Genomic DNA, 24,601 nt, shown 5'->3' with positions numbered 1-24,601 from the left:
GGATGCAAGGATTCTTCAATATCCGCAAATCAATGTAATACACCACATTAACAAACTGAAAAATAAAAGCCATATGATTATCTCAATAGATGCAGAGAAAGCCTTTGACAAAATTCAACATCCATTTATGATAAAAACTCTCCAGAAAGCAGGAATAGAAGGGACTACCTCAACATAATAAAAGCTATATATGACAAACCCACAGCAAACATTATCCTCAATGGTGAAAAAATGAAAGTATTTCCCCTAAAATCAGGAACAAGACAAGGGTCCCCACTTTCACCACTACTATTCAACATAGTTTTGGAAATTTTGGCCACAGCAATCAGAGCAGAAAAAAAAATAAAAGGAATCCAAATTGGAAAAGAAGAAGTAAAACTCTCACTGTTTGCAGATGACGTGATCCTCTACATAGAAAACCCTAAAGACTCCACCAGAAAATTACTAGAGCTAATCAATGAATATAGTAAATCTGCAGGATATAAAATCAACACACAGAAATCCCTTGCATTCCTATACACTAATAATGAGAAAATACAGTAATTAAAGAAACAATTCCATTCACCATTGCAATGAAAAGAATAAAATACTCAGGAATATATCTACCTAAAGAAACTAAAGACCTATATATAGAAAATTATAAAATGCTGGTGCAAGAAATCAAAGAGGACACTAATAGATGGAGAAATATACCATGTTCACAGATTGGAAGAATCAATACAGTGAAAATGAGTATACTACCCAAAGCAATCTATAGATTCAATGCAATCCCTACCAAGCTACCAATGGTATTTTTCACAGAGCTAGAACAAATAATTTCACAATTTGTATGGAAATACAAAAAACCTCGAATAGCCAAAGCAATCTTGAGAAAGAAGAATGGAACTGGAGGAATCAACCAGCCTGACTTCAAGCTATACTACAAAGCCACAGTCATCAAGACAGTATGCTACTGGCACAAAGACAGAAATATAGATCAATGGAACAAAATAGAAAGCCCAGAGATAAATCCACACACCTTTGGACACCTTATCTTTGACAAAGGAGGCAAAAATATACAATGGAGAAAAGACAATCTCTTTAACAAGTGGTGCTGGGAAAACTGGTCAACCACTTGGAAAAGAATGAAACTATAACACTTTCTAACACCATATACAAAAATAAACTCAAAATGGATTAAAGATCTAAACATAAGACCAGAAACTATAAAACTCCTAGAGGAGAACACAGGCAAAACACTCTCGGACATAAATCACAGCAGGATCCTCTATGACCCACCTCCCAGAATACTGGAAATAAAAGCAAAAATAAACAAATGGGACCTAATTAAACTTAAAAGCTTCTGCACAACAAAGGAAACTATAAGCAAGGTGAAAAGACAGCCTTCAGAATGAGAGAAAATAATAGCAAATGAAGCAACAGACAAACAACTAATCTCAAAAATATACAAGCAACTCCTGCAGCTCAATTCCAAAAAAATAAACAACCCAATCAAAACATGGGCCAAAGAACTAAATGGACATTTCTCCAAAGAAGACACAGAGATGGCTAACAAACACATGAAAAGATGCTCAACATCACTCATTATCAGAGAAATGCAAATCAAAACCACAATGAGGTACCATTTCACGCCAGTCAGAATGGCTGCGATCTAAAAGTCTACAAGCAATAAATGCTGGAGAGGGTGTGGAGAAAAGGGAACCCTCTTACACTGTTGGTGGGAATGCAAACTAGTACAGCCACTATGGAGAACAGTGTGGAGATTCCTTAAAAAACTGGAAATAGAACTGCCATATGACCCAGCAATCCCACTGCTGGGCATACACACTGAGGAAACCAGAATTGAAAGAGACATGTGTACCCCAATGTTCATCGCAGCACTGTTTATAATAGCCAGGACATGAAAGCAATTTAGATGTCCATCAGCAGATGAATGGATAAGAAAGCTGTGGTACATATACACAATGGAGTATTACTCAGCCATTAAAAAGAATACATTTGAATCAGTTCCGATGAGGTGGATGAAACTGGAGCCTATTATACAGAGTGAAGTAAGCCAGAAAGAAAAACACCAATGCAGTATACTAACACATATATATAGAATTTAGAAAGACGGTAACGATAACCCTGTATGCGAGAGAACAAAAGAGACACAGATGTATAGAACACTCTTTTGGACTCTGTAGGAGAGGGAGAAGGTGGGATGATTTGGGAGAATGGCATTGAAACATGTATAATATCATATAAGAAACGAATTGCCAGTCCAGGTTCGATGCAGGATACAGGATGCTTGGGGCTGGTACACTGGGATGAACCAGAAGGATGGTACAGGGAGGGAGGTAGGAGGCGGGGTTCAGGATGGGGAACACATGTACACCCGTGGTGGATTCATGTTGATGTATGGCAAAACCAATACAATATTGTAAAGTAATTAGCCTCCAATTAAAATAAAATAAAATATACCAGACCACCTGACCTACCTCTTGAGAAACCTGTATGCAGGTCAGGAAGCAACAGTTAGAACTGGACATGGAACAACAGACTGGTTCTAAATAGCAAAGGGAGTACGTCAAGGCTGTATATTGTCACCCTGCTTATTTAACTTCTGTGCAGTGTACATCATGAGAAACGCTGGGCTGGAAGAAGCACAAGTTGGAATCAAGATTGCTGGGAAAAATATCAATAACCTCAGATATGCAGATGACAACACCCTTATGGCAGAAAGTGAAGAGGAACTCAAAAGCCTCTTGATGAAAGTGAAAGAGGAGAGTGAAAAAGCTGGCTTAAAGCTCAACATTCAGAAAACTAAGATCATGGCATCTGGTCCCATCATTTCATGGGAAATAGATAGGGAAACAATGGAAACAGTGTCAGACTTTATTTTTGGGGGCTCCAAAATCACTCCAGATGGTGACTGCAGCCATGAAATTAAAAGACACTCCTTGGAAGGAAAGTTAGGACCAACCTAGACAGCATATTAAAAAACACAGATATTATTTTTCCAACAAAGGTCCGTCTAGTCAAGGCTATGGTTTTTCCAGTGGTCATGTATGGATGTGAGTTGGACTGTGAAGAAAGCTGAGCGCCAAAGAATTGATGTTTTTGAACTGTGGTGTTGAAGACTCTTGAGAGTCCCTTGGACTGCAAGGAGATCCAACCAGTCCATCCTAAAGGAGACCAGTCCCGGGTGTTCATTGGAGGGATTGATGCTGAGACTGAAACTCCAATAACTTTGGCCAACTCATGTGAAGAGTTGACTCACTGTAAAAGACCCTGATGCTGGAAGGCACTGTGGGCAGGAGGAAAAGGGGCAACAGAGGATGAGATGGCTGGACAGCATCACCGACTTGATGCACATGAGTTTGGGTGAACTCCGGGAGTTGGTGATGGACAGGGAGGCCTGGCGTGCTGTGATTCATGGGGTTGCAAAGCGGCGGACACGACTGAACGACTGAACTGAACTGAAGATAAAAATACTTAAGTAATTAAGAAAGGCTATTAATAGAAACGCAAAGTGCTATTAAAAAAAAAAACTATACAGGGGGAGGCAAGAAAAAGAAGAAAACTCATTTACTGAGATGGAAAGTGAGCTAAAGGCAATGAACAGCAAAATGAATAATTCAGCAGAATAAGCAATCTGGCAGACAGAATAACGTTGTCACCCAATCAGGACACCAGGTGAAAGCCAAATGAAAAAAAATTAAAGTATAAGAGACCTATGGGATAATATATAATCTATACATAATAGGGTTTTCAGAAGGGGAAGAAAGAGACAAGGGGATTGAACAACTATTTGAAGAAATTATTGGGCTGAAAACTTCCCAAACATAAAGAAGAAAACAGAAATCCAAGTACAGGAAGCACAGAGAGTCCCAAACAAGATACACCCAAACAGAACTATACCATAGTTCATTATAATAAAAATGGCAAAAGTTAAAGAGAGGATTCTAAAAGTAGCAAGAGAAAAACAAAAAGTTAACTACAAGGGAATCCCAGTAAGACTATCAGCTGATTTTTCTACACAAATGTTGTTGGCCAGAAGGGAATGGCAAGATACATTCAAAATCCCAAAAGGGAAAAATATGCAACCTAGTATACTCTGACCAGCAAGGTTAAAATAAGAGAGAAAAAGAATTTCTCAGATAAGCAAAAATTAAAGAGAATACAACAATACTAAACCCACCTTAAAAGAAACATGGAAAATCTTTTCTAAATAAGAATGTAGGGGAAAGAGAAAATCACAACTGTAAAGTAAATCACTTAAATAAGCTAGTGCATTTTTTATGTAACAAAAAAACAAAACAAAACAATTTCATGAAAACAATGATAACCCCAATGGAATAGTAAAAGGATAAACATAAAGATGTTTAAAAAAATAAAAGGACATCAAAAACATAAAATGTGGGGAAGAAGAGCAGGAAAAGGTAGATTCTTTTTTTTTCTTTTTTTAGAATGTGTTTTAACGTATATGACTATCAGTCTAAAGCAAGTAGATATAAGAAGCAGTTAACATACTTAAAAAACAAGACAATCTCAAATCAAATGCACACAACAGATTGACTAAAACCAAAGATAAGAAAACATAAACATAAAAGGAAATCATCAAACCACAAAAGAGAAAAATGGGAGGATTCCCTGGTGGTCCAATGGCTAGAAATGTGCACTCTCCAGTATTGCCAAGGACTGGGGTTTGATCTGTGGTGAGGGACCTAAGATCCCATAAGTCACCTGGTGTGGCCAAAAGAAGAAGAAGAAGAAATATAGCATCAACAGGAAACAAGGTTTCAGTTCAGTTCAGTTCAGTTGCTCAGTTGTGTCTAACTCTTTGCAACTCCATGAACTGCAGCACACCAGGCCTCCCTGTCCATCACCAACTCCTGGAGTCCACCCAAACCCATGTCCATAGAATCAGTGATGCCATCCAACCATCTCATCCTCTGTTGTCCCCTTCTCCTTCTGCCCTCAATCTTTCCCAGCATCAGGGTCTTTTCCAATGAGTCAACTCTTCACACGAGGTGGCCAAAGTATTGGAGTTTCAGCTACAGCATCAGTCCTTCCAATGAACACCCAGAACTAGTCTCCTTTAGGATGGACTGGTTGGGTCTCCTTTAGGATGGACTGGTTGGATCTCCTTGCAGTCGAAGGGACTCTCAAGAGTCTTGTCCAACACCACAGTTCAAAAGCATCAATTCTTCGGTGCTCAGCTTTCTTTACAGTCCAACTCTCACATTCATACATGACCACTGGAAAAACCACAGCCTTGAGTAGATGGACCTTTGCTGACAAAAGAATGTCTCTGCTTTTGAATATGCTGTCTAGGTTGGTCATAACTTTCCTTCCAAGGAGTAAGCGTCTTTTAATTCCATGGCTGCAATCACCATCTGCAGTGATTTTGGAGCCCAGAAAAATAAAGTCAGCCACTGTTTCCACTGTTTCCCATCTATCTGCCATGAAGTGATGGGACTGGATGCCATGATCTTGGTTTTCTGAATGTTGAGCTTTAAGCCAACTTTTTCACTCTCCTCTTTCACTTTCATCAAGAGGGTCTTTAGTTCTTCTTCACTTTCTGCCATAAGGGTGGTGTCATCTGCATATGTGTGGTTATTCATATTTCTCCTGGAAATCTTGATTCCAGCTTGTGTTTCCTCTAGCGCAGCATTTCTCATGACGTACTCTGCATATAAGTTAAATAAGCAGGGTGACAATATACAGCCTTGACGTACTCCCTTTCCTATTTGAAACCAGTCTGTTGTTCCATGTCCAATTCTAACTGTTTCTTCCTGACCCGTGTACAGGTTTCTCAAGAGGCAGGTCAGGTGGTATGGTATTCCCATCTCTTTCAGAATTTTCCACAGTTTATTGTGATCCACATAGTATGCCATAAATACATGTCTATCAATAATTACCTTAAACATCAAGGACCTAAATACTCCAACAAAAGAGTGGCAGACTGAACAAAACAAACAGCCTACAATATGCTACCTACAAGAGACCCATCTTAGGGCAAAAGACCCACACAGATCAAAAGTGAGAGGATGGAAAAGATATTCCATGCAAATGAAAATGACAAGAAAGTAGGGGTCACAATACTTCTATTAGACAAAATAAACTTTAAAACAAATGCCATAGAAGGATATTAAAATGATAAAGGCATCAATACAAGATGATTTTACACTCAACATACATGCACCTAATACAGAAGCACCCAAACACATAAATACTAACAGACATAAAGGGAGAAATTGATGGGAATACAGTAATAGTAGGAGATTTTAACACCCCACTCACATTAATGAAAAGATCTTTGAGACAGGAAATCAATAAGGCAATAGAGATCCTAAATGATAGAACAGTTAGATTTTTAATTGATATTTTCAGGACTTTACATCCAAAGACACATTTTTTTCAAGTGCACGTGGAATATTCTCTAGGACTGACCACATAGTAGGGTACAAAATAAGACTCAACAAATTTAAGAGTAAAGAAATTATCTCAAGTAACTATTCTGACCACAAGGAAAAAAAGGAACATCTTTGGCAAGTGGTATTGGGAAAGTTGGACAGTGGCAGGTAAATCAATGAAGTTAGAACATACTCTTACACCATGCACAAAAATAAACTCAAAGTGACTTAAAGACTTAAACATAAGATATGACACCATAAAAGTCCTAGAAGAGATATAGGCAAAACATTCTCTTTTTCTTAGGTCAATCTCCCAAGGCAATACAAATAAAAGTAAAATACACAAATGGGACCTAATCAAACTTAGAAGCTTTTGTACAGCAAAGGAAACCATAAAAGAGCAAGACGATAACTAGGCCTGGGAGAAAACATTTGCAAAGATGTGAATGACAAGGGCTTAATTTCCAAACTATACAACAGCTAATACAACTCAATAATAGCAAGAGCATAAAAATATAATCAAAAAATGGGCAGAAGATCTAAATAGATATTTCTCCAAAAACAGACATACAGATGAACAACAGCACATGAACCGATGTGTAACAACACTAATTATTAGAGAAACACAAATCAAAACTACAGTAAGGTACCACCTCACACTGGTCAGAGTGGCCATCACTGAAAATCTACAAATAACAAATGCTGAAAAGTATGTGGAGAAAACAGAGTTCTCCTACAGTGTTGGTGGGAATGTAGATTGGTATAGCAACTATGGAAAACAATATGGAGATTCCTCAAAAAACTAAAAGTGGAGTTGCCATATGATCCTGCAATCCCACTCCTGGGCATACATCCAGAAAAAGCTGCAATTTGAAAAGATACACATACCTCAGTGTTCAATACAACACTACTTACAATAGCCAAGACATGGAAACAACCTATCAAATAGATGACTGGATAAAGAAGATGTGGTACATATATACAATGGAATATGATGGAATACTACTTAGACATAAAAAACAGACAATGTCATATGCCATATGTCAACATGGATGAACCTAAAGATTATCATGCTAAATGAGGTAATTCAGGAAAAGATAAGTACCATATGATATCACATATGTGGAATCTAAAATATGACACAGATGAACTTGTCTACGAAATAGAAATAGACTCAAACTTGTGGTTGTTGAGGGGGAGGGGTGGATTGGGATTTTAGGATTAGTAGATGCAAACTATTACATAGAGAATGGATAAAAAAGAGGGCCCTACTGTATGGCACAGGAAACTATACATAGTATACTATGACAAACCACAGTAGAAAAGAATATGAAAAAGAATGTACAGGGATCAAGACCATTCCCATAGAAAAGAAATGCAGAAAAAGCAAAATGGCTGTCTGGGGAGGCCTTACAAATAGCTGTGAAAAGAAGAGAAGCAAAAAGCAAAGGAGAAAAGGAAAGATATAAACATTTGAATGCAGAGTTCCAAAGAATAGCAAGAAGACATAAGAAAGCCTTCTTCAGCGATCAATGCAAAGAAATAGAGGAAAACAACAGAATGGGAAAGACTAGGGATCTCTTCAAGAAAATCAGAGATACCAAAGGAACATTTCATGCAAAGATGAGCTCGATAAAGGACAGAAATGGTATGGACCTAACAGAAGCAGAAGATATTAAGAAGAGATGGCAAGGATACACAGAAGAACTGTACAAAAAAAGATCTTCACGACCCAGATAATCACGATGGTGTGATCACTGACCTAGAGCCAGACATCCTGGAATGTGAAGTCAAGTGGGCCTTAGAAAGCATCACTATGAACAAAGCTAGTGGAAGTGATGGCATTCCAGTTGAGCTATTTCAAATCCTGAAAGATGATGCTGTGAAAGTGCTGCACTCAATATGCCAGCAAATTTGGAAAACTCAGCAGTGGCCACAGGACTGGAAAAGGTCAGTTTTCATTCCAATCCCAAAGAAAGGCAATGCCAAAGAATGCTCAAACTACCACACAATTGTACTCATCTCACACGCTAGTAAAGTAATGCTCAAAATTCTCCAAGCCAAGCTTCAGCAATATGTGAACCATGAACTTCCTGATGTTCAAGCTGGTTTTAGAAAAGGCAGAGGAACCAGAGATCAAATTGCCAACATCTGCTGGATCATGGAAAAAGCAAGAGAGTTCCAGAAAAACATCTATTTCTGCTTTATTGACTATGCCAAAGCCTTTGACTGTGTGGATCACAATAAACTGTGGAAAATTCTGAAAGAGAGGGAATACCAGACCCCTTGATCTGCCTCTTGAGAAATCTGTATGCAGGTCAGGAAGCAACAGTTAGAACTGGACATGGAACAACAGACTGGTTCCAAATAGGAAAAGAAGTACATCAAGGCTGTATATTGTCACCCTGCTTATTTAACTTCTATGCAGAGTACATCATGAGAAACACTGGACTGGAAGAAGCACAAGCTGGAATCAAGATTGCCGGGAGAAATATCAATAACCTCAGATATGCAGATGACACCACCCTTATGGCAGAAAGTGAAGAGGAACTCAAAAGCCTCTTGATGAAAGTGAAAGTGGAGAGTGAAAAAGTTGGCTTTAAGCTCAACATTCAGAAAATGAAGGTCATGGCATCTGGTCCCATCACTTCATGGGAAATAGATGGGGAAACAGTGGAAACAGTGTCAGACTTTATTTTTCTGGGCTCCAAAATCATTGCAGATGGTGACTGCAGCCTTGAAATTAAAAGACGCTTACTCCTTGGAAGGAAAGTTATGACCAACCTAGATAGCATATTGAAAAGCAGAGACATTACTTTGCCAACAAAGGCCCATCTAGTCAAGGCTATGGTTTTTCCTGTGGTCATATATGGATGTGAGAGTTGGACTGTAAAGAAGGCTGAGCGCCGAAGAATTGATGCTTTTGAACTGTGGTGTTGGAGAAGACTCTTGAGAGTCCCTTCGACTGCAAGGAGATCCAACCAGTCCATTCTGAAGATCAGCCCTGGATTTCTTTGGAGGGAATGATGCTAAAGCTGAAACTCCAGTACTGTGGCTACCTCATGCGAAGAGTTGACTCATTGGAAAAGACTCTGATGCTGGGAGGGATTGGGGGCAGGAGGAGAAGGGGATGACAGAGGACGAGATGGCTGGATGCATCACTGACTCGATGGACGTGAGTCTGAGTGAACTCCGGGAGTTGGTGATGGACAGGGAGGCCTGGCATGCTGCGATTCATGGGGTCGCAAAGAGTCAGACACGACTGAGCGACTGATCTGATCTGATATATATGTATATATATATATATATATATATATATATGTATAGCTGAGTCACTTTGCTGTACAGCAGAAATGAACACAACATTGTAAATCAACTATACTTCAGTGTACGTTTTTTAAAAAATAAAAGAGAAAAAATGGGCAAAGGAATTTAATAGTTCTAAAAATAACTACACAGAAACAGCCATTACACATGAAAAGATCCTCAACATCATTAGCCATCAGGGAAGTGCAAGTCAAAACTACAGTGAGATACCACTTTACATTCATTAGGATGGCTAAAATCAATAATCAAAAAGGACAAGAAGTGTAGAAAAGGATGTAGAGAAGTGGAAACCTCACACAATGCTGGTAGGAATATAAAATGATGCAGTTGTTTTGGATAACAGTCTGGCAGTTCCTCAAAATGTTAAGTACAGTTACCATTTGAGGCAACAATTCCACTTCTGCGTAATACCCAAGAAAATTTGAAAACTGTCCTTATAAAATATTGCTCGTTAATATTCACAGCAGCATTATTCATAACAGCCAAAAGTGGATACAAACCAAATATCCATCATCTGATGAATAGGCAAACAAAATGTGGTATATTCATATAATGAAATATTAGGCAATAAAAGAGTGAAGTACTAATTCATGCTATACCGTGGATGAACTTTGAAAATATCATGCTAAGTAAAAGAAGCTTGACAGGAAAGACCATGTATTATATGATTCAATTAATATGAAATACCCTAAACAAACAAATTCTTAGAAACAGAAAGTAAATTAGCTTTTACCAATTTTACACTGGAAAGAAGGAGCAATGGGGAATGACTGCTAATGGGTATTAGCATTTCCTTTTTGGGGTGTTAAAATGTTCTGAAATTAGGTAATGATAATTATTGTACAATGTTGAATAAACCAATGTGAATTTTGTATACATTACAGTGTGATAAAAAGTAAATTATACAATTTAATGGATGAATTGTATGGTACATGAATTATAACTCAATAAAGCAATTTTAAAACAGGAGGTAAAATAAAGACATTCCCAGATAAAAACAAAATTTTTAATGCTATTTCTTCTTGAATAGTGTGATTACTGACATTTTTGTATTATTCTTTAATGTCCTTCATGTTTCCTCTGCATAAAGTTTTCTATTGAACATATGCTATTTTAATAATTACAAAATATATATATTAATGAAAACACCAAGTTCCTAAAAATACAAAAGAATAAATTAAACCAAAGTATTCTTTACAAAATACCATATGACTCTAATCTACATTCAACCTTACAATGAATTTTTTTCTTATAGATAAGAGAAAATAAATTAATACTTACTTAACTGCTTGTGCTCCTGGTCTTTGCACAATCAAAGTACTAAATTCTTCCACTACAATATCTAGCAGTTCAGGTTTCTGTTGTTGTTCTCTTAGAATAATAGACATACTTTTCAAGTGAACAAAGAACTTCATTGCTTCAAACTAGAATATAAAGAGGAAGAAAATGAAAAAAAATTATATATCTATAATACTCCTACTTATACAATTTATTCTTTCCAAAAATCAGAAAAATACATCAAAAACAACCTTTACATATTTAAGGATCACCACATAATACTAAAACTAGACATAAACTAAAATTAAACATAACATAAAATTGTTTTAAAACCCATGTAACACTAAAAATTTATTCCTACTGTGGAAACTCAAATAAATGCAATATTTACAGACTCAAAGATCACAGAACAAGTCAGTAACATGTATTTCTGAAAGGATTAAAATTAGGTGAATCTATCAATAAATACTCAGGTATAAGGCAACAAAACATTTTTACTGTTTTTGGCAAGGTTGGATCAACTGCTGTTTCACTATAGCCAATTGCTTCATACAGCAAACTTTTTTCTTTAGGTGTCAATATTTCTTCAAGACCTACAAATCATAAAGAATGTTTTATGTTATTAACTGGTAACAAGATAAAACCAAATCCAAATTTAGCTGCTTTTAATAAATGTAAATTTTACTCTTTTTTATAATACCTTTAAGAAATTATATTCACAAATGCTAAGATGGCATTGGCAATTTTAGGTTTATTTTTCAAAAATATAAATGACTAAATACATTAATTTAGCAATATAAATTTCTAAATGTTTTGTATTAAGCACACAAAATAGCTACCTGTATTAGGTACTTAACGGCATGCTAGTCAACATAAGTAGCATATAAAATATGAAGTATTAATATCATGCCTACCCATTTTAAAGTTGGTAAAATTGAGTTTTAGAAAGCTTAAATTTGCCAGGGTCATATTGCTAATAAATGATATATCCAGGATATAAACCTAAGCCCCTAAGCCTCCAAAGTTATGATGTTAAGCATTTGGTTGGGAAGTAAAAATCTTTCCAAGAAATAATTTCAATGAAAATTTACAGTGGTTTATACTCTTTTGAAATTTTTATTTATAACTGTGCTATACACACTTACTAAATCTTCTAGACATAATACTCTTCTGAAAGTATTAGTAAATATTAAAAATTTTTTGATTTTTGACATATATTTAAAATTTTATTAGTAATTTTACTTATAGTAAGAATTACTTATCATATGTATATATACTTTCAATGTCTACTTAATGAAAGAGAACACTTGGCTCCTCCCTCCATGGGATTCTCCAGTCAAGAGTACTAGAATGGTTTGCCATTTCCTTCTTCAGGGGATCTTCCCGACCCAGGGATCAAACCTGGGTCTCCCGCATTCCAGGCAAATGCTTTAACCTCTGAGCCACCAGGGAAGCCCTGATGGTTAGCTACACTACCACAGCTTGATGATTAACTGCACTACTGTAAATGAAATGAACGTACTTCCAGGTTTAATATCTAGTTGTTGTTTACTATGAGATTCTGACCAATTCCACATCCAGCTAAACCATCCTTTATTGCCCTCGGACTCTTCTGCTCCTTCTCTGAAAATCCTGTATCCAGCTTTCTTTACCTAAAATAAATAAATTTTCAAATAAATGACAAATTATCCTTTATTTAGCAATTCAAAGAAACAGGATATTTCCAAAACTTATCTGCTTTAGTGGATAAGTATAAACAACAATCATACTGACAATAAAATACAGTAGCTGTAACACTGGCCAAATATCAGAATTTAGAATTATCTGGTACTTATTAGCACATGGTCTTACAAGCAATAATAATGGGCGGGGGGTGGGGGGTGGGGAATTGGCTTTTCACCTTTAAGCCCAATCACTGAGAAAGAATTTTTTCCCCCACTGAAACTGTCTTGAATAGATGTGGCAAATAGATGGTTTAAATAGATGTCGCAAAAGAATACATCAAATTTTCTTGTAATATGGTGTTTTTGTTCAGACACTAAGTCATGTCCAACTCTGTGACCCCATGGACTGCAGCGTGCCAGCCTTCCCCATCTGTCCTTCACTATATCCTGGAGTTTGCTCAAATTCTTGTTCACTGAATCAGTGATGCCATCCAAACATCTCCTCCTTTGTCTCCCCCTTTCTCCTCCAGCTCTTAGTCTTTCCCAGCATCAAACAGGGTGTTTTCCAATGAGTTGGCTCTCTGCATCAGGTGGCCCAAGTATTGGAGTTTTAGCATCAGTCCTTCCAATGAATATTCAGGGTTGATTTCCTTTAGGATTGACTGGTTTGAGCTCCTTGCTCTCCAAGAGACTCTCAAGAGTCTTCTCCAGCACCACACTGCGAAAGCATCAATTATCCGGTGCTCAGTCTTCTTTACGGTCCAACTCTCACATCCATACATGACTACTGGGAAAACCATAGCTCTGACTATATGAACCTTTGTCAGCAGAGCTTGATGTCTCTGGTTTTTAATACGCTGTCTAGGTTTGTCATAGCTTTTCTTCCAAAGTGCAAGTATCTTTTAATTTTTTAGCTGCAGTCACCATCACTGGTGATTTTGGAGCCAAAGAAAATAAAATCTGCCACTGTTTCCACTTTTTCCCTGTCTATTTGCCATGAAGTGATGGGATTGGATGCTATGGTTTTAGTGTTTTGAATGTTGAGTTTCAAGCCAGCTATTTCACTCTCTTTCACCCTCATCAAGAAGTTCTTTAGTTCCTCTTCACTTTCTGCCACTATTCTTATAATACAAATAAGCAAATTAGAACCCCTTTTAGGAAATAGTATAATACAGCACAATACCAATAAATTCTATATAAATTATAGATTTATTTTATACTAATTGAAAGACAATCTGGAATTACCTCAACTTCCGCCTGTTGTCTTGCTACAGTTATATTAAACACATCCAAAGTCTTTTCCAAATCCTAAAAATATAAATAAAATGTGTTTACATAACTTTATATAGATAATTTTCATATATGCTCTATCAAACTGCTGCACTAAATATGGGAAATTGAAAATAAGTCATCCATCAATATGATATTTCTCTTAAATTCTGAGAAGCAATGCTTGTACATGTCAGCTTGGAAATTTGGCTTTGAAACCAACACAGAGAAGACTGGAATCAATGTAGCAAATACTTTCTAGGATTCTGAAGTTTATAAATGTCATAATAATGTGAGGCTTCAAGTTACTATTTTCATAAACCCAAATCTCTCCAGATTGAGAAGAATCTCAAATTCCAAATGATCACCAGAGTTTCTATCATCCAACTGAAGTTAAGGAGTATGAAAAAGTCTAAGTAAAAGAGACAGAGAATGACCAGTCAAAATTAGAACAAATAAGTAGGAAGTGTTAATCACTAAAGACTGAGGACTTAAGTATTAAAAAATATTCAACAAATTTTTATAACACTAACCTCCAAAGAGTTGAGAAGTTCACCAGATGGCTTCTTACTTGTTAGCTTTTTTTTATACAGTTCTTTATATTGCTTCATTTTTTGCCTATGTTCTCTAATATGCTTCCAGGACCACATTCGTAAGTGGGGGCGAATGTTTACTTCAAGGATACCATGTATAGCATAAGCCCACCTAGTTAAAAAATAAAAACAAAAACTCTCCCCTTAAAAACACCCTCAAACCAACAGTATGAAATACAACTGACATCACTTCTGTTCTAACAACATACATAATACAGAGACTGTGAAAATATTATCTAGCACTTGCTTCTTACCAACCCTATTAGTAATTAAGAACACATATTTAGCCTTATCTTTTTCCTAAATGAAAATAAGCAAAATTACAGAATTTTGTTATAACACAGTTCTACCAAAAAACTATTAAAGTATTAATTGGCAACTAGCCCTTTAGCTACCTGAATAGTAATTAAAATAGTCAATTAAAAAAGTAACTGCAACTTTGAAAACCTAGGTTAAGACCTTAATAACTAAAAAAATAAGACTACTTCAGAATTTTTAAAAGGGGCTGCACTTTACAGATTCCCATAATTTTTTCAGATTTATAACAGTGTTCTGATACCAAAGTTTGAAAACTAAAAAAAGACATAGTTGAAAAAGACATGTTTTTTTAGTAATTTCAGAAATACAGTAAATGAATAGAATGCTAGTATTTCCAGTTGTAAATTCATTATAAAGAATCCTTTATAATAATAAAGGATTAACAATAATTAAGTCAATTTTACTAGTATAATAAGCAAAAGCCACTACAAGTGTTTCAGGCCAAATATCATAATATAGCTTGTATCAGCCTTTAAAGAGAGTATCTTAAAATTCTTAAAAATTCAAGAAATTCACTTTCATGCTGTCATTTTTTAATACAATTGGAGACATACTAATGCCACGGACATTAGTATCTGCAAAAATTCCCTGGGCAATAAATAATGTGCTAAAAAAAATTTCACTGAGCAATTCCACTTCTGGGTATTTATGTGAAGAAAATGAAAACACTAACTCAAAAAGATATACGCAACCACATGATCACTGCAGTATTGTTTATAGGAGCCAAGATATGGAAACAACCAACTGTCCATAGATGGATGAAAGGATAAAGTATACACATACAAACACACACATACACATGCAAATGTTATTTACCCATAAAAATGGAATAAAATCCTGGCATTTGTTACAACATGAATGAACGATGATGGGCATTATGCTAAGCGAAATAAGTGAGAGAAAGACAAATACTGTAGCATTCACTTATATAAAGTTTTTTTTTTTTTTTAATGATCTCATAGATACAGAGAATAGACTGGTGAGAGACAAAAGGAGTGGGTGGGGCATGGGTAGAATGGGTGAAGTGGGTCCAAAAAACTTCCAGTGATAAATAAGTCTGGGCATATAATGTACAGCATTTTGACTACAGCTTATAATACTGTATGGCATATTTGAAAGTTGCTAAGAGAGCAGATATTAAAAGTTCTTATAACAAGAAAAATAGTTTTGCTATCTATGTGTGGTACTGGACGTTAAGGACTTATTGTGGTGATCCTTTCTCAGTATGTACAAATATCTAACCATTATGGCGATTATACTTCAATTTTAAAAGTTTAAAGCATATTACCATTCTTTGGCATGGTAACGAAGAGGTACATCAGGTTTGAATTTCCTGTATGGTACATTTTGCGTCATCATATCAACCGATTCAAGAAGTTCCATAAAACTGAAATACTGAAGAATGAAAAAATCAAATCTTTAAGATTTTTTGTTTAATTGTCAAAGATAAAAATTAAATTACTAACTTATTTAAGGTAATGTTTATTATATACCATTATGAATCTTAACATTTAAAATCTTAGCTCTGCTTTTATCAAACTATAACCTACAATTTAAAATTTCATTTAAAAAAATCACCTGTGGTTTATTAAGTTGAATTGTTATGTCATGTAACTCAACATCCAGGTCTATTTTGGGGGCAGAAAAGTCAAAATCCGATCTGCGATTCATCTGAAGTTTGGCATTAGCAGATATGGGGCGAAATACTGAAAAATAACACAAATTTTAAAAAATTATTTTAAAATAATGAGTTCTTTTTCCAAGTCACAAAGTGCTAGAGGAATCAAGCTGAAAATGCTCATTTTCATTTCTTCTATACCCTTTCCAGTTTCCGATTTCCATACTGCTATAACTTGATCAGATGAATTATCACTTAGTCTTGAGGAGTCTTTTACCTTTATCTATAACCCATATTGCTTTTTGCAAGTACAATAAATACAATTGCTTTTTGCAAGCTAACTGCACTCCCCCTCAAAAAAAAAAAAAAAAATAACCCTAAGAAGCAGGAACACACTCTAAAAGGCAAAACAGGTAGATGAAAGTGAAAGTGGAGAGTGAAAAAGTTGGCTTAAAACTCAACATTCAGAAAATGAAGATCATGGCATCTGGTCCCATCACTTCATGGCAAATAGGTGGGAAAACAGTGGAAACAGTGTCAGACTTTATTTTTGGGGGGCTCCAAAATCACTGCAGATGGTGATTGCAGCCATGAAATCAAAAGACGCTTACTCCTTGGAAGGAAAGTTATGACCAACCTAGATAGCATATTCAAAAGCAGAGACATTACTTTGCCACAAAGGTCCATCTACTCAAGGCTATGGTTTTTCCAGTGGTCATGTATGGATGTGAGAGTTGGACTGTGAAGAAAGCTGAGCGCCGAGGAATTGATGCTTTTGAACTGTGGTGTTGGAGAAGACTCTTGAGAGTCCCTTGGACTGCAAGGAGATCCAACCAGTCCATTCTAAAGGAGACCAGTCCTGGGTGTTCTTTGGAAGGAATGATGCTAAAGCTGAAACTCTAATACTTTCGCCACCTCATGCGAATAGTTGACTCACTAGAAAAGACCCTTATGCTGGGAGGGATTGGGGGCAGGAGGAGAAGGGGACGACAGAGGATGAGATAGCTGGATGGCATCACCAACTCGATGGACACGAGCTTGGGTGAACTCTGAGAGTTGATGATGGAGAGGGGGGCCTGGCGTGCTGCAGTTCATGGGGTCGCAAAGAGTCGGACATGACTGAGCAACTAAAATGAACTGAGAGGACATGGGAAAGATACTGCAGGGGGGAAGGAGTTATGCTTTGTGGTACTACTGTGCTCATTCAGCAGACTCTTGCTGTGCCATGGTTCCAATACACAGCTCTTAAAGAAAATGGCTTCTCCAGTGTCCAGGTCCTGCAGCACAACAGATATCTTCAGCACTAGACTCCTGCAGCACACAGCACCACCCAAGAGCCAGCAAATTCTCTTAATACATTGCTCAGGAGGTTTTAGAGTAGAGTACCTTCTGGAGACAACTCTCCACAAGACTTCCTAGTGGGTCAATTTCCCAAAAGTTCCTTCAGGGTAATTTACAAGTTTTACCAATAGGGCATCGGGGACTTCCCTGCCAGTCAGTGACCCACAGCAATCCCCTCTCCAACAAGTTCTAGATCTCAGTGTTGAAGGAGACAGACGCACTTCTTTGGGCACTCCACCTAACTCCCAGGGTAAAGGCTGTTTCTTCTAGCTATTGGGATGGCCAAAAAGTTCACTCAGATCTTTCCGTTAGATGCTACAGAAAAATTTAAACAAACATTTTGGCCAATCCCATACTATTCTTGCATTCCTTAGTGTTCTCTTTACGCTTTGTTAGCCAATCCCTTGTTACTCTAATACCCTCTTATATTTAGTAATTCTTCATAAATACTTTCCGTTCTCAAATTACTATGTGCTTCCTGTCTCTTCATCAGACTCTGAATGAAACAGCCAGAAATGACAGTAGGGTAAAGGAGAAATAAGTCAAAATTAAACTGATATATTTGAGAATCATCAACACACGATACAGCAAAGTATTTTGCTTTTGTGTATATATTAGAAATACATTTAATTTTATGAGAAAATCAACATGAAATACCACAGTGACATCAACAATATTCATTTCAAATTTATACTGATTACTTTAATTGTACATTTATCTTATGAAATTTACTTACCAAAATCATAACCTTCTGGAACAATATTTTCATCAACAATGCCATTCCTCAGGCTGCTCTATTAAAAGTCAAATTGATATTACTTATATTCATGCTAATACTAGTATATGCAAAAATGTTTAAAAGCAATTTTAAAAAATAACTCAAACTTAGGAGAGTATAGCTAAGAAAATATTAAAGTGACTAAATACTATTTCATCAAACTACTATTATGTAAGAAGGCTCTAGAAATTATTAAGATAGGAATGTATTTATATATATTTGCATACAAGCACATACACAAAATTTCATAAAATTCAACATCTCTTTAAGACAAAACAAAGTGGGTACAAAAGTAACATATCTCAATATAATGAAGGTCAGAGATGACAACCCACAACTATCATCATACTCAAGGGTGAAAAGCTGAAGGCTTCTCTTCTAAGATCAGGAACAAGACAAAGATGCTCATTTTTACCACTTTTATTCGACACAGTATTAGAAGTCCTAGCCAGAGAAATTAGGTAAGAAAAATAAATAAAGCATACAAGTTGGAAAGGAAGAAGTAAACTTTCACTATTTGCAAATGACATAATAATATATGGAAAACCCTGAAGTCTCCACCAAAAACTGCTAAAACTAATAATAAATGAATTAAAGTTGCAGGATACAAAAATCAATATACAGAAATCTGTGGTATTTCTGTACACTAATAACAAACTATCAGAAAGAAAAAATAACAACTCCATTTACAATTGCATTAAAATGTAAGAATACACTTCACCATGGAGGTAAAAGGCTTGTACCCTGAAAACGATAAGGCACTGAGGAACAAAAATAAAAAGGACACTAACTAATGGAAAGATATTTCATGCTCATGAATTAGAATAAGTAATACTGTTAAAGATTCATATTACCCAAAGCAATCTGCAGATATGTTGCAATCTCCATCAAAATACCAACAGCATTTCTCACAGAAAAAACAATATTAAAATTCATATGGAACCACAAAAGAACCCAAATAGCCAAAGCAATCCTGAGAAAGAACAAAGCTGGAGTTGTCATCTTCCCTGATATCTAACTATATTACAAAGCTAACAGTATTAGTATCTGTCACACAAACAGACACACAGATCAACAGACCAGAACAGACAACTCAGAAATAAACCCATGCATATATGGTCCAAAAATCACTGCAGAAAGTGACTGCAGCCATGAAATTAAAAGACGCTTGCTCCTTGGAAGAAAAGTCATGACAAACCGAGACAGCATATTAAAAAGCAGAGACCTCACTTTGCCAACAAAGGTCCATATAGTCAAAGCTATGGTTTTCCCAGTTGTACACAATGTACAGTTGTGAGAGGTGGACCATAAGGAAGGCTGAAAGCTAAAGAATTGATGGTTTCTAACTGTGGGGAAAAGACTCCTGAGCATCCCTTGGACAGCAAGGAGATCAAACCAGTCAATCCTAAAGGAAATCAACCCTGAATATTCATTGGAAAGACTGATGGCTGAAGTTGAAGCTCCAATACTTTGGTCACCTGATGTGACGCGTTGACTCATTAGAAAAGATCCTGATGCTGGGAAAGATTGAGGGCAGGAGGAGGAGTGAGTAAGAGAGGATAAGATGGTTGGATGGCATCACCAATTCAACAGACATGAGTTTGAGCAAAGTCTGGGATATAGTGAAGGACAGGAAAGCCTGACATGCTGCAGCACATGGGGTTGCAAAGAGTCAGACACAACTTAGCAACTGAACAACAACATACAGAGTCAGTTACAACTTATGACCAAGGAGTCAAGAACATACAATGGGAAAAGGACACTCTCTTCAATAAGTGGTTTTGAGAAAACTTGACAGCTATTTGAGAATGAAATCTGACTACCTTACACGATAAATGAAAATAACTCAAAATGGATTAAAGACTTGAACATAAGGCCTGAAACCATAAAAACTCCAGAAGAAAATAGGTGGTAAGCTCCCTGACATCAGTTTTAGCAATGAGTTTTTAGATTTGACAGCAAAAGCAACAAAAGCAAAAATAATCAAACTGACTATATCAAATTAATAGCTTTTGCACAGCAAAGAAAACTATCAAATACACGAAAAGGAAACCTATGAATGAAAGAAAATATATGAAAATATTATATCTGATAAGGAGCTAATATCTGAAATATATAATGAACCCATATAACTCAAAAGCAAAAAAACTCAAACAACCCAATTAAAAATTTCAAAATAGAAATACAGATGGCTAACAGATACATGGAAAGATGCTCATCATCCCTAATCATTAGAGAAATGTAAACCAAAACACAATGAAATACCACCTTATGCTTGTTAGAATAGCTATTATCAAAAACCAAAAAAATTATAAATGTTGGTGAAAATGTGGAGAAAAGAAAACCCTTCTGCTCTGTTGGTGGGATGCAAATTGGTGCAGACCCTATGGACAATATGGAAGGACCTCAAACAATTAAAAAACGGAACTATCATATAACCCGACAGCTCCACTTCTGAGAAGAAAATAAACATCCAACTTGAAAGCATATCTGCACTCCATGTTCACTGCAGCATTATTCATAATAACCAAGATATGGAAACAACATAAATATCCATCAAGAGTGAATGAAGAAAATGTTTTATACACACACACACACACACACACTGTGGAATATCACTCAGCCATAAAAGAAAGTGAAATCTTGCCATTGGGACAACACAAATGGACCTTGAGGCATTACACTAAGTGAAATAGCTTCAAGACAGAAAAACAAACGTATCTTGCTTTTATGTGGAATTTAGAAGAAAAAATAACATAGAGAACAGATCGATGGTTGCAGGGAAGTGGGGAGGGAGGTACTGATAGGAAGGGAAAAAAATTGACAAAGGGAGTCAAGAAGTCCAAACTTTCAGTTATAAAATAAGTATTTATTAACTCATGGAGATGTAATTATACAGCATGGTGACTATCATTAATAATACTGTGTTGCATATTCAAAAGTTGTTATGAGTAAATCTTGCAAGTTCTTATCACAAGAAAAACAACTGTATAATTACATATGGTGATGGATTAACTAGACTTATTGTGTTGATCATTTTGCAATATATACAAATATCAAAACATTATGTTGCAGACATAACTAACAAATGTTTCATATCAGTTATACCAAAAAGGTATGTTTATATATGTCTATGTACAAACACATATATTCACCTACTGCTGGAAATTTTAATGGATTTTTGCCTAGGAAAAAAAGGACCACTGACTAACATATTATCTACAGTATGTTAGATAAATGACAAAGAATAAAACTATGCAAAATATGATACCAAAGATATATATGCACGTATCAAAAAAATTTACTTACCACTGATTCATCATAATTACTAAGATAAAACAATTGAGTCTTCACATTCCAATAGGCAAAAAGGTTATCCAATCGGATTAACTGAAAATAAATCAAATTTATTATAAGCCTCATTTTCAATGAAGATTCTTTAGCATATGCTTTTTCAGAAGTCTCAAATAATTGGTCATATAACACTTAAGTCAATACAATTCATAAAAATCCTTATCTATGTATTATCACTTGTCTTAAAAGTATCTTTTGTCAAGCCCATTGACTGACAAAACATAGTATTTTTTGTTTTGTCAAAAATAAACATTGTTTATTTTACCTTACGAAATAATTTCTCAGTTTCATCATGTAAACATGGAATCCAGTATTGATCAGTTGTCTGAAAAGGAAAAAAAGAAGCAGTAAAAACTGTCACTTGCATGTGAAATGGCAGAGTGATAAACAGAATCTATCCTGCCCTAGACCAATCTACCATTAAAATGTCCTTGAAAACATAACATTTAGTCAAAGAATATTAACTGAATATTCTGTATTCAAGAATCCCATTGCCTGGTGAAAAACAAACTAGAAAGCAAACTACAAACTGGTTAAGTGCCATTATGGAGGTTAAATACGCAGTACTCTGGGAGAATAAAGTCCGTAACTAAAGACTCCACAGTAGGAGCCTCAATTTCAGGTATGTGATGGTGAAAGTGATACATAACCTACTAAGTGACACATTAATGGAAGTTATCAATTCTAAATTTAGTAGGGAATATGATTCATGGTAGGAAGATATCTGAATGTATGGTATGTTCAAAGAACTGAAGTAGCCCAATACGGCCCAAGAACATATTCAAAACATAGAAAAGAGGTAAAATCAGGTGTCCTACCTAGGGTCAGATTACACAGGGATTATAAACTATTTTGACAAAATTATAGACTTTAAAAGCAATGAAAAGTCACTGAGGGAAATAAATTGCTATCAAATGCTTATATTTATAAGATGGTTTTCATTTTTTCTAGAGAACTAAATGGACTGAACAGTGGTGCTCAAATTTTATCATGCAATTAGGATGACCTGGAGGGATTTTTAAACAAAACAGCTGGGTCTCAGCCTGAGTTTGCAATTGAGTATGGCTCGGGTGGGGGACAAGTTTCCAAATACTTCCAAAACCAGTGGTGAAAACCACTGCTGACACTGTTGCCAATCACCTTCACAATGCCAAATCCAATGGCTAATTTTCCAACCTTATTTTTCACTGTTACAATAGCATTTGACAGTTTACCTCACCCAACTTTATTGAGTAACTTTTCACTTGACTTTTCTCTTTTCCTGTTTGAGGTAGATCCAAATTTTAAAAACCATACACAAAAACTGAATGAACATAAAAAACAAAAGCATATAATGAAATACTATACAGCAGCTGAACTGAATCAATTAAACTACATGTGGCAATAAACACGTCACAATGTGTAGCAAAAAAGGAAACTCAGAGAAGAATCATGTAACATTTACATGAACTTTTAAAAATCTACCAAATACTACACATTTTTAATGGATATACAGTGTAAAGTTTAAAAATGTAAGATGTTTACCTCTTGGGTGGGAGAGAAGAGTGGAGCAGAATACAAAAGGAATTTAAACTTTATTCATAACAGCTTATTCTTTAAAAGTATTTAAAATTTAAACTAAATGACAAACTTAACTATCATCCATTCTGGGTACAAGCAAGTGTCTCATAATTCTTATGTTCTCCTACAGTTTTAAAGTTTCTTAATTAAAAAACTAAACAGGAAGAAAGTATGCCACAATTACTAGTAATAGTGATGATGAAATGATTTGATTCTGTATACTTTCCACAACTAATCAAAGATTTTGAAATGAACATTACTTTTATTTTGTACTTATGCATTTAAAATTCAGAACGGATTTTTTAAAGTAAAATAAGTATGAAATATCATAATTGGCAAATAGTCTCTCACATATGAAACTAAATTTGATTATCAACCATTTTTTAAATATGAAACTACCTACCCCCAGTTTCAATCCAATCTATGTACTTTCTGTATGAATTCTATATAGATACCTACTCCTGATGCTGGCATACATTAAGTAGTTATTAGTAATTTAATTAACTATACTACAAAACTAAATATGGTTAAAAATTTTTTTAAACCAAATACCTGCATGCTGAGATTCTGAAGGGAAATACCAAATGACAGAGGGTTTTCTCGATTTGTGACCTAAAGAGGAAGGAGAGTAAATTTTACTCAGATTTTTAGTAGATGGACAAAATTTATATTGTAGAAAAAGTTCACTTTCTGGTAAGTAAGCTATTTCAAACATTCATAAACATTTTCCTAGTTTCTGGAATAATTTTTATTTCTACATTTTTCCTAACTACATATAAAGTACCAATGTATTAGTGTGGTACAATAATAATATATCAATATAATGTTGCCGCAGTCCATGGGATCACAAAGAGACATGACTTAGCAACTGAACAAAAAAATACTTTTTCAATCTACAAAAAAGAAGTTTATTAAAAATGAGATTGACCCTCACAACAGAGCTGTGAGAAGCCAACAATGATGTGTTTGAGATACAATATATGATCTATTTGAAATCAAACAATTAGTTAAGTCTAATGAATGATTCCTAAACCATTGCTTTTTCCAGGAAGTAAACACAGTATAAAGTATTTTAAAAACATGTAACTGCTAAATCTACC

The 24,601-nt window shown here is 35.5% G+C and overlaps 1 protein-coding gene across 2 annotated transcripts in view; it reads right to left on the bottom strand.

The window, feature by feature from the left end:
- The window catches only part of VPS13A (vacuolar protein sorting 13 homolog A), a 276,506-nt gene that overhangs the window by 213,508 nt on the left and 38,397 nt on the right, over positions 1-24,601 (bottom strand). For both annotated transcript variants that reach the window (XR_011567943.1, XM_070794243.1), the window contains exons 7-17: positions 24,054-24,113; positions 22,207-22,266; positions 21,897-21,977; positions 18,546-18,603; positions 16,429-16,556; positions 16,139-16,245; positions 14,473-14,644; positions 13,916-13,978; positions 12,529-12,658; positions 11,505-11,599; positions 11,010-11,152 (exon numbers count right to left, since the gene is read on the bottom strand). Coding sequence is in view for 1 of the 2 variants with exons in the window: in XM_070794243.1 (XP_070650344.1) it covers positions 11,010-11,152; positions 11,505-11,599; positions 12,529-12,658; positions 13,916-13,978; positions 14,473-14,644; positions 16,139-16,245; positions 16,429-16,556; positions 18,546-18,603; positions 21,897-21,977; positions 22,207-22,266; positions 24,054-24,113 (1,097 nt within the window). In the remaining variant the exon portion in view is untranslated. The remainder of the gene's footprint in view (positions 1-11,009; positions 11,153-11,504; positions 11,600-12,528; positions 12,659-13,915; positions 13,979-14,472; positions 14,645-16,138; positions 16,246-16,428; positions 16,557-18,545; positions 18,604-21,896; positions 21,978-22,206; positions 22,267-24,053; positions 24,114-24,601) is intronic.

This window comes from Bos indicus, chromosome 8 (assembly GCF_029378745.1).
Source record: "Bos indicus isolate NIAB-ARS_2022 breed Sahiwal x Tharparkar chromosome 8, NIAB-ARS_B.indTharparkar_mat_pri_1.0, whole genome shotgun sequence".
Taxonomy (NCBI): domain Eukaryota; kingdom Metazoa; phylum Chordata; class Mammalia; order Artiodactyla; family Bovidae; genus Bos; species Bos indicus.
This window is presented reverse-complemented; position numbering and strand designations above follow the sequence as displayed.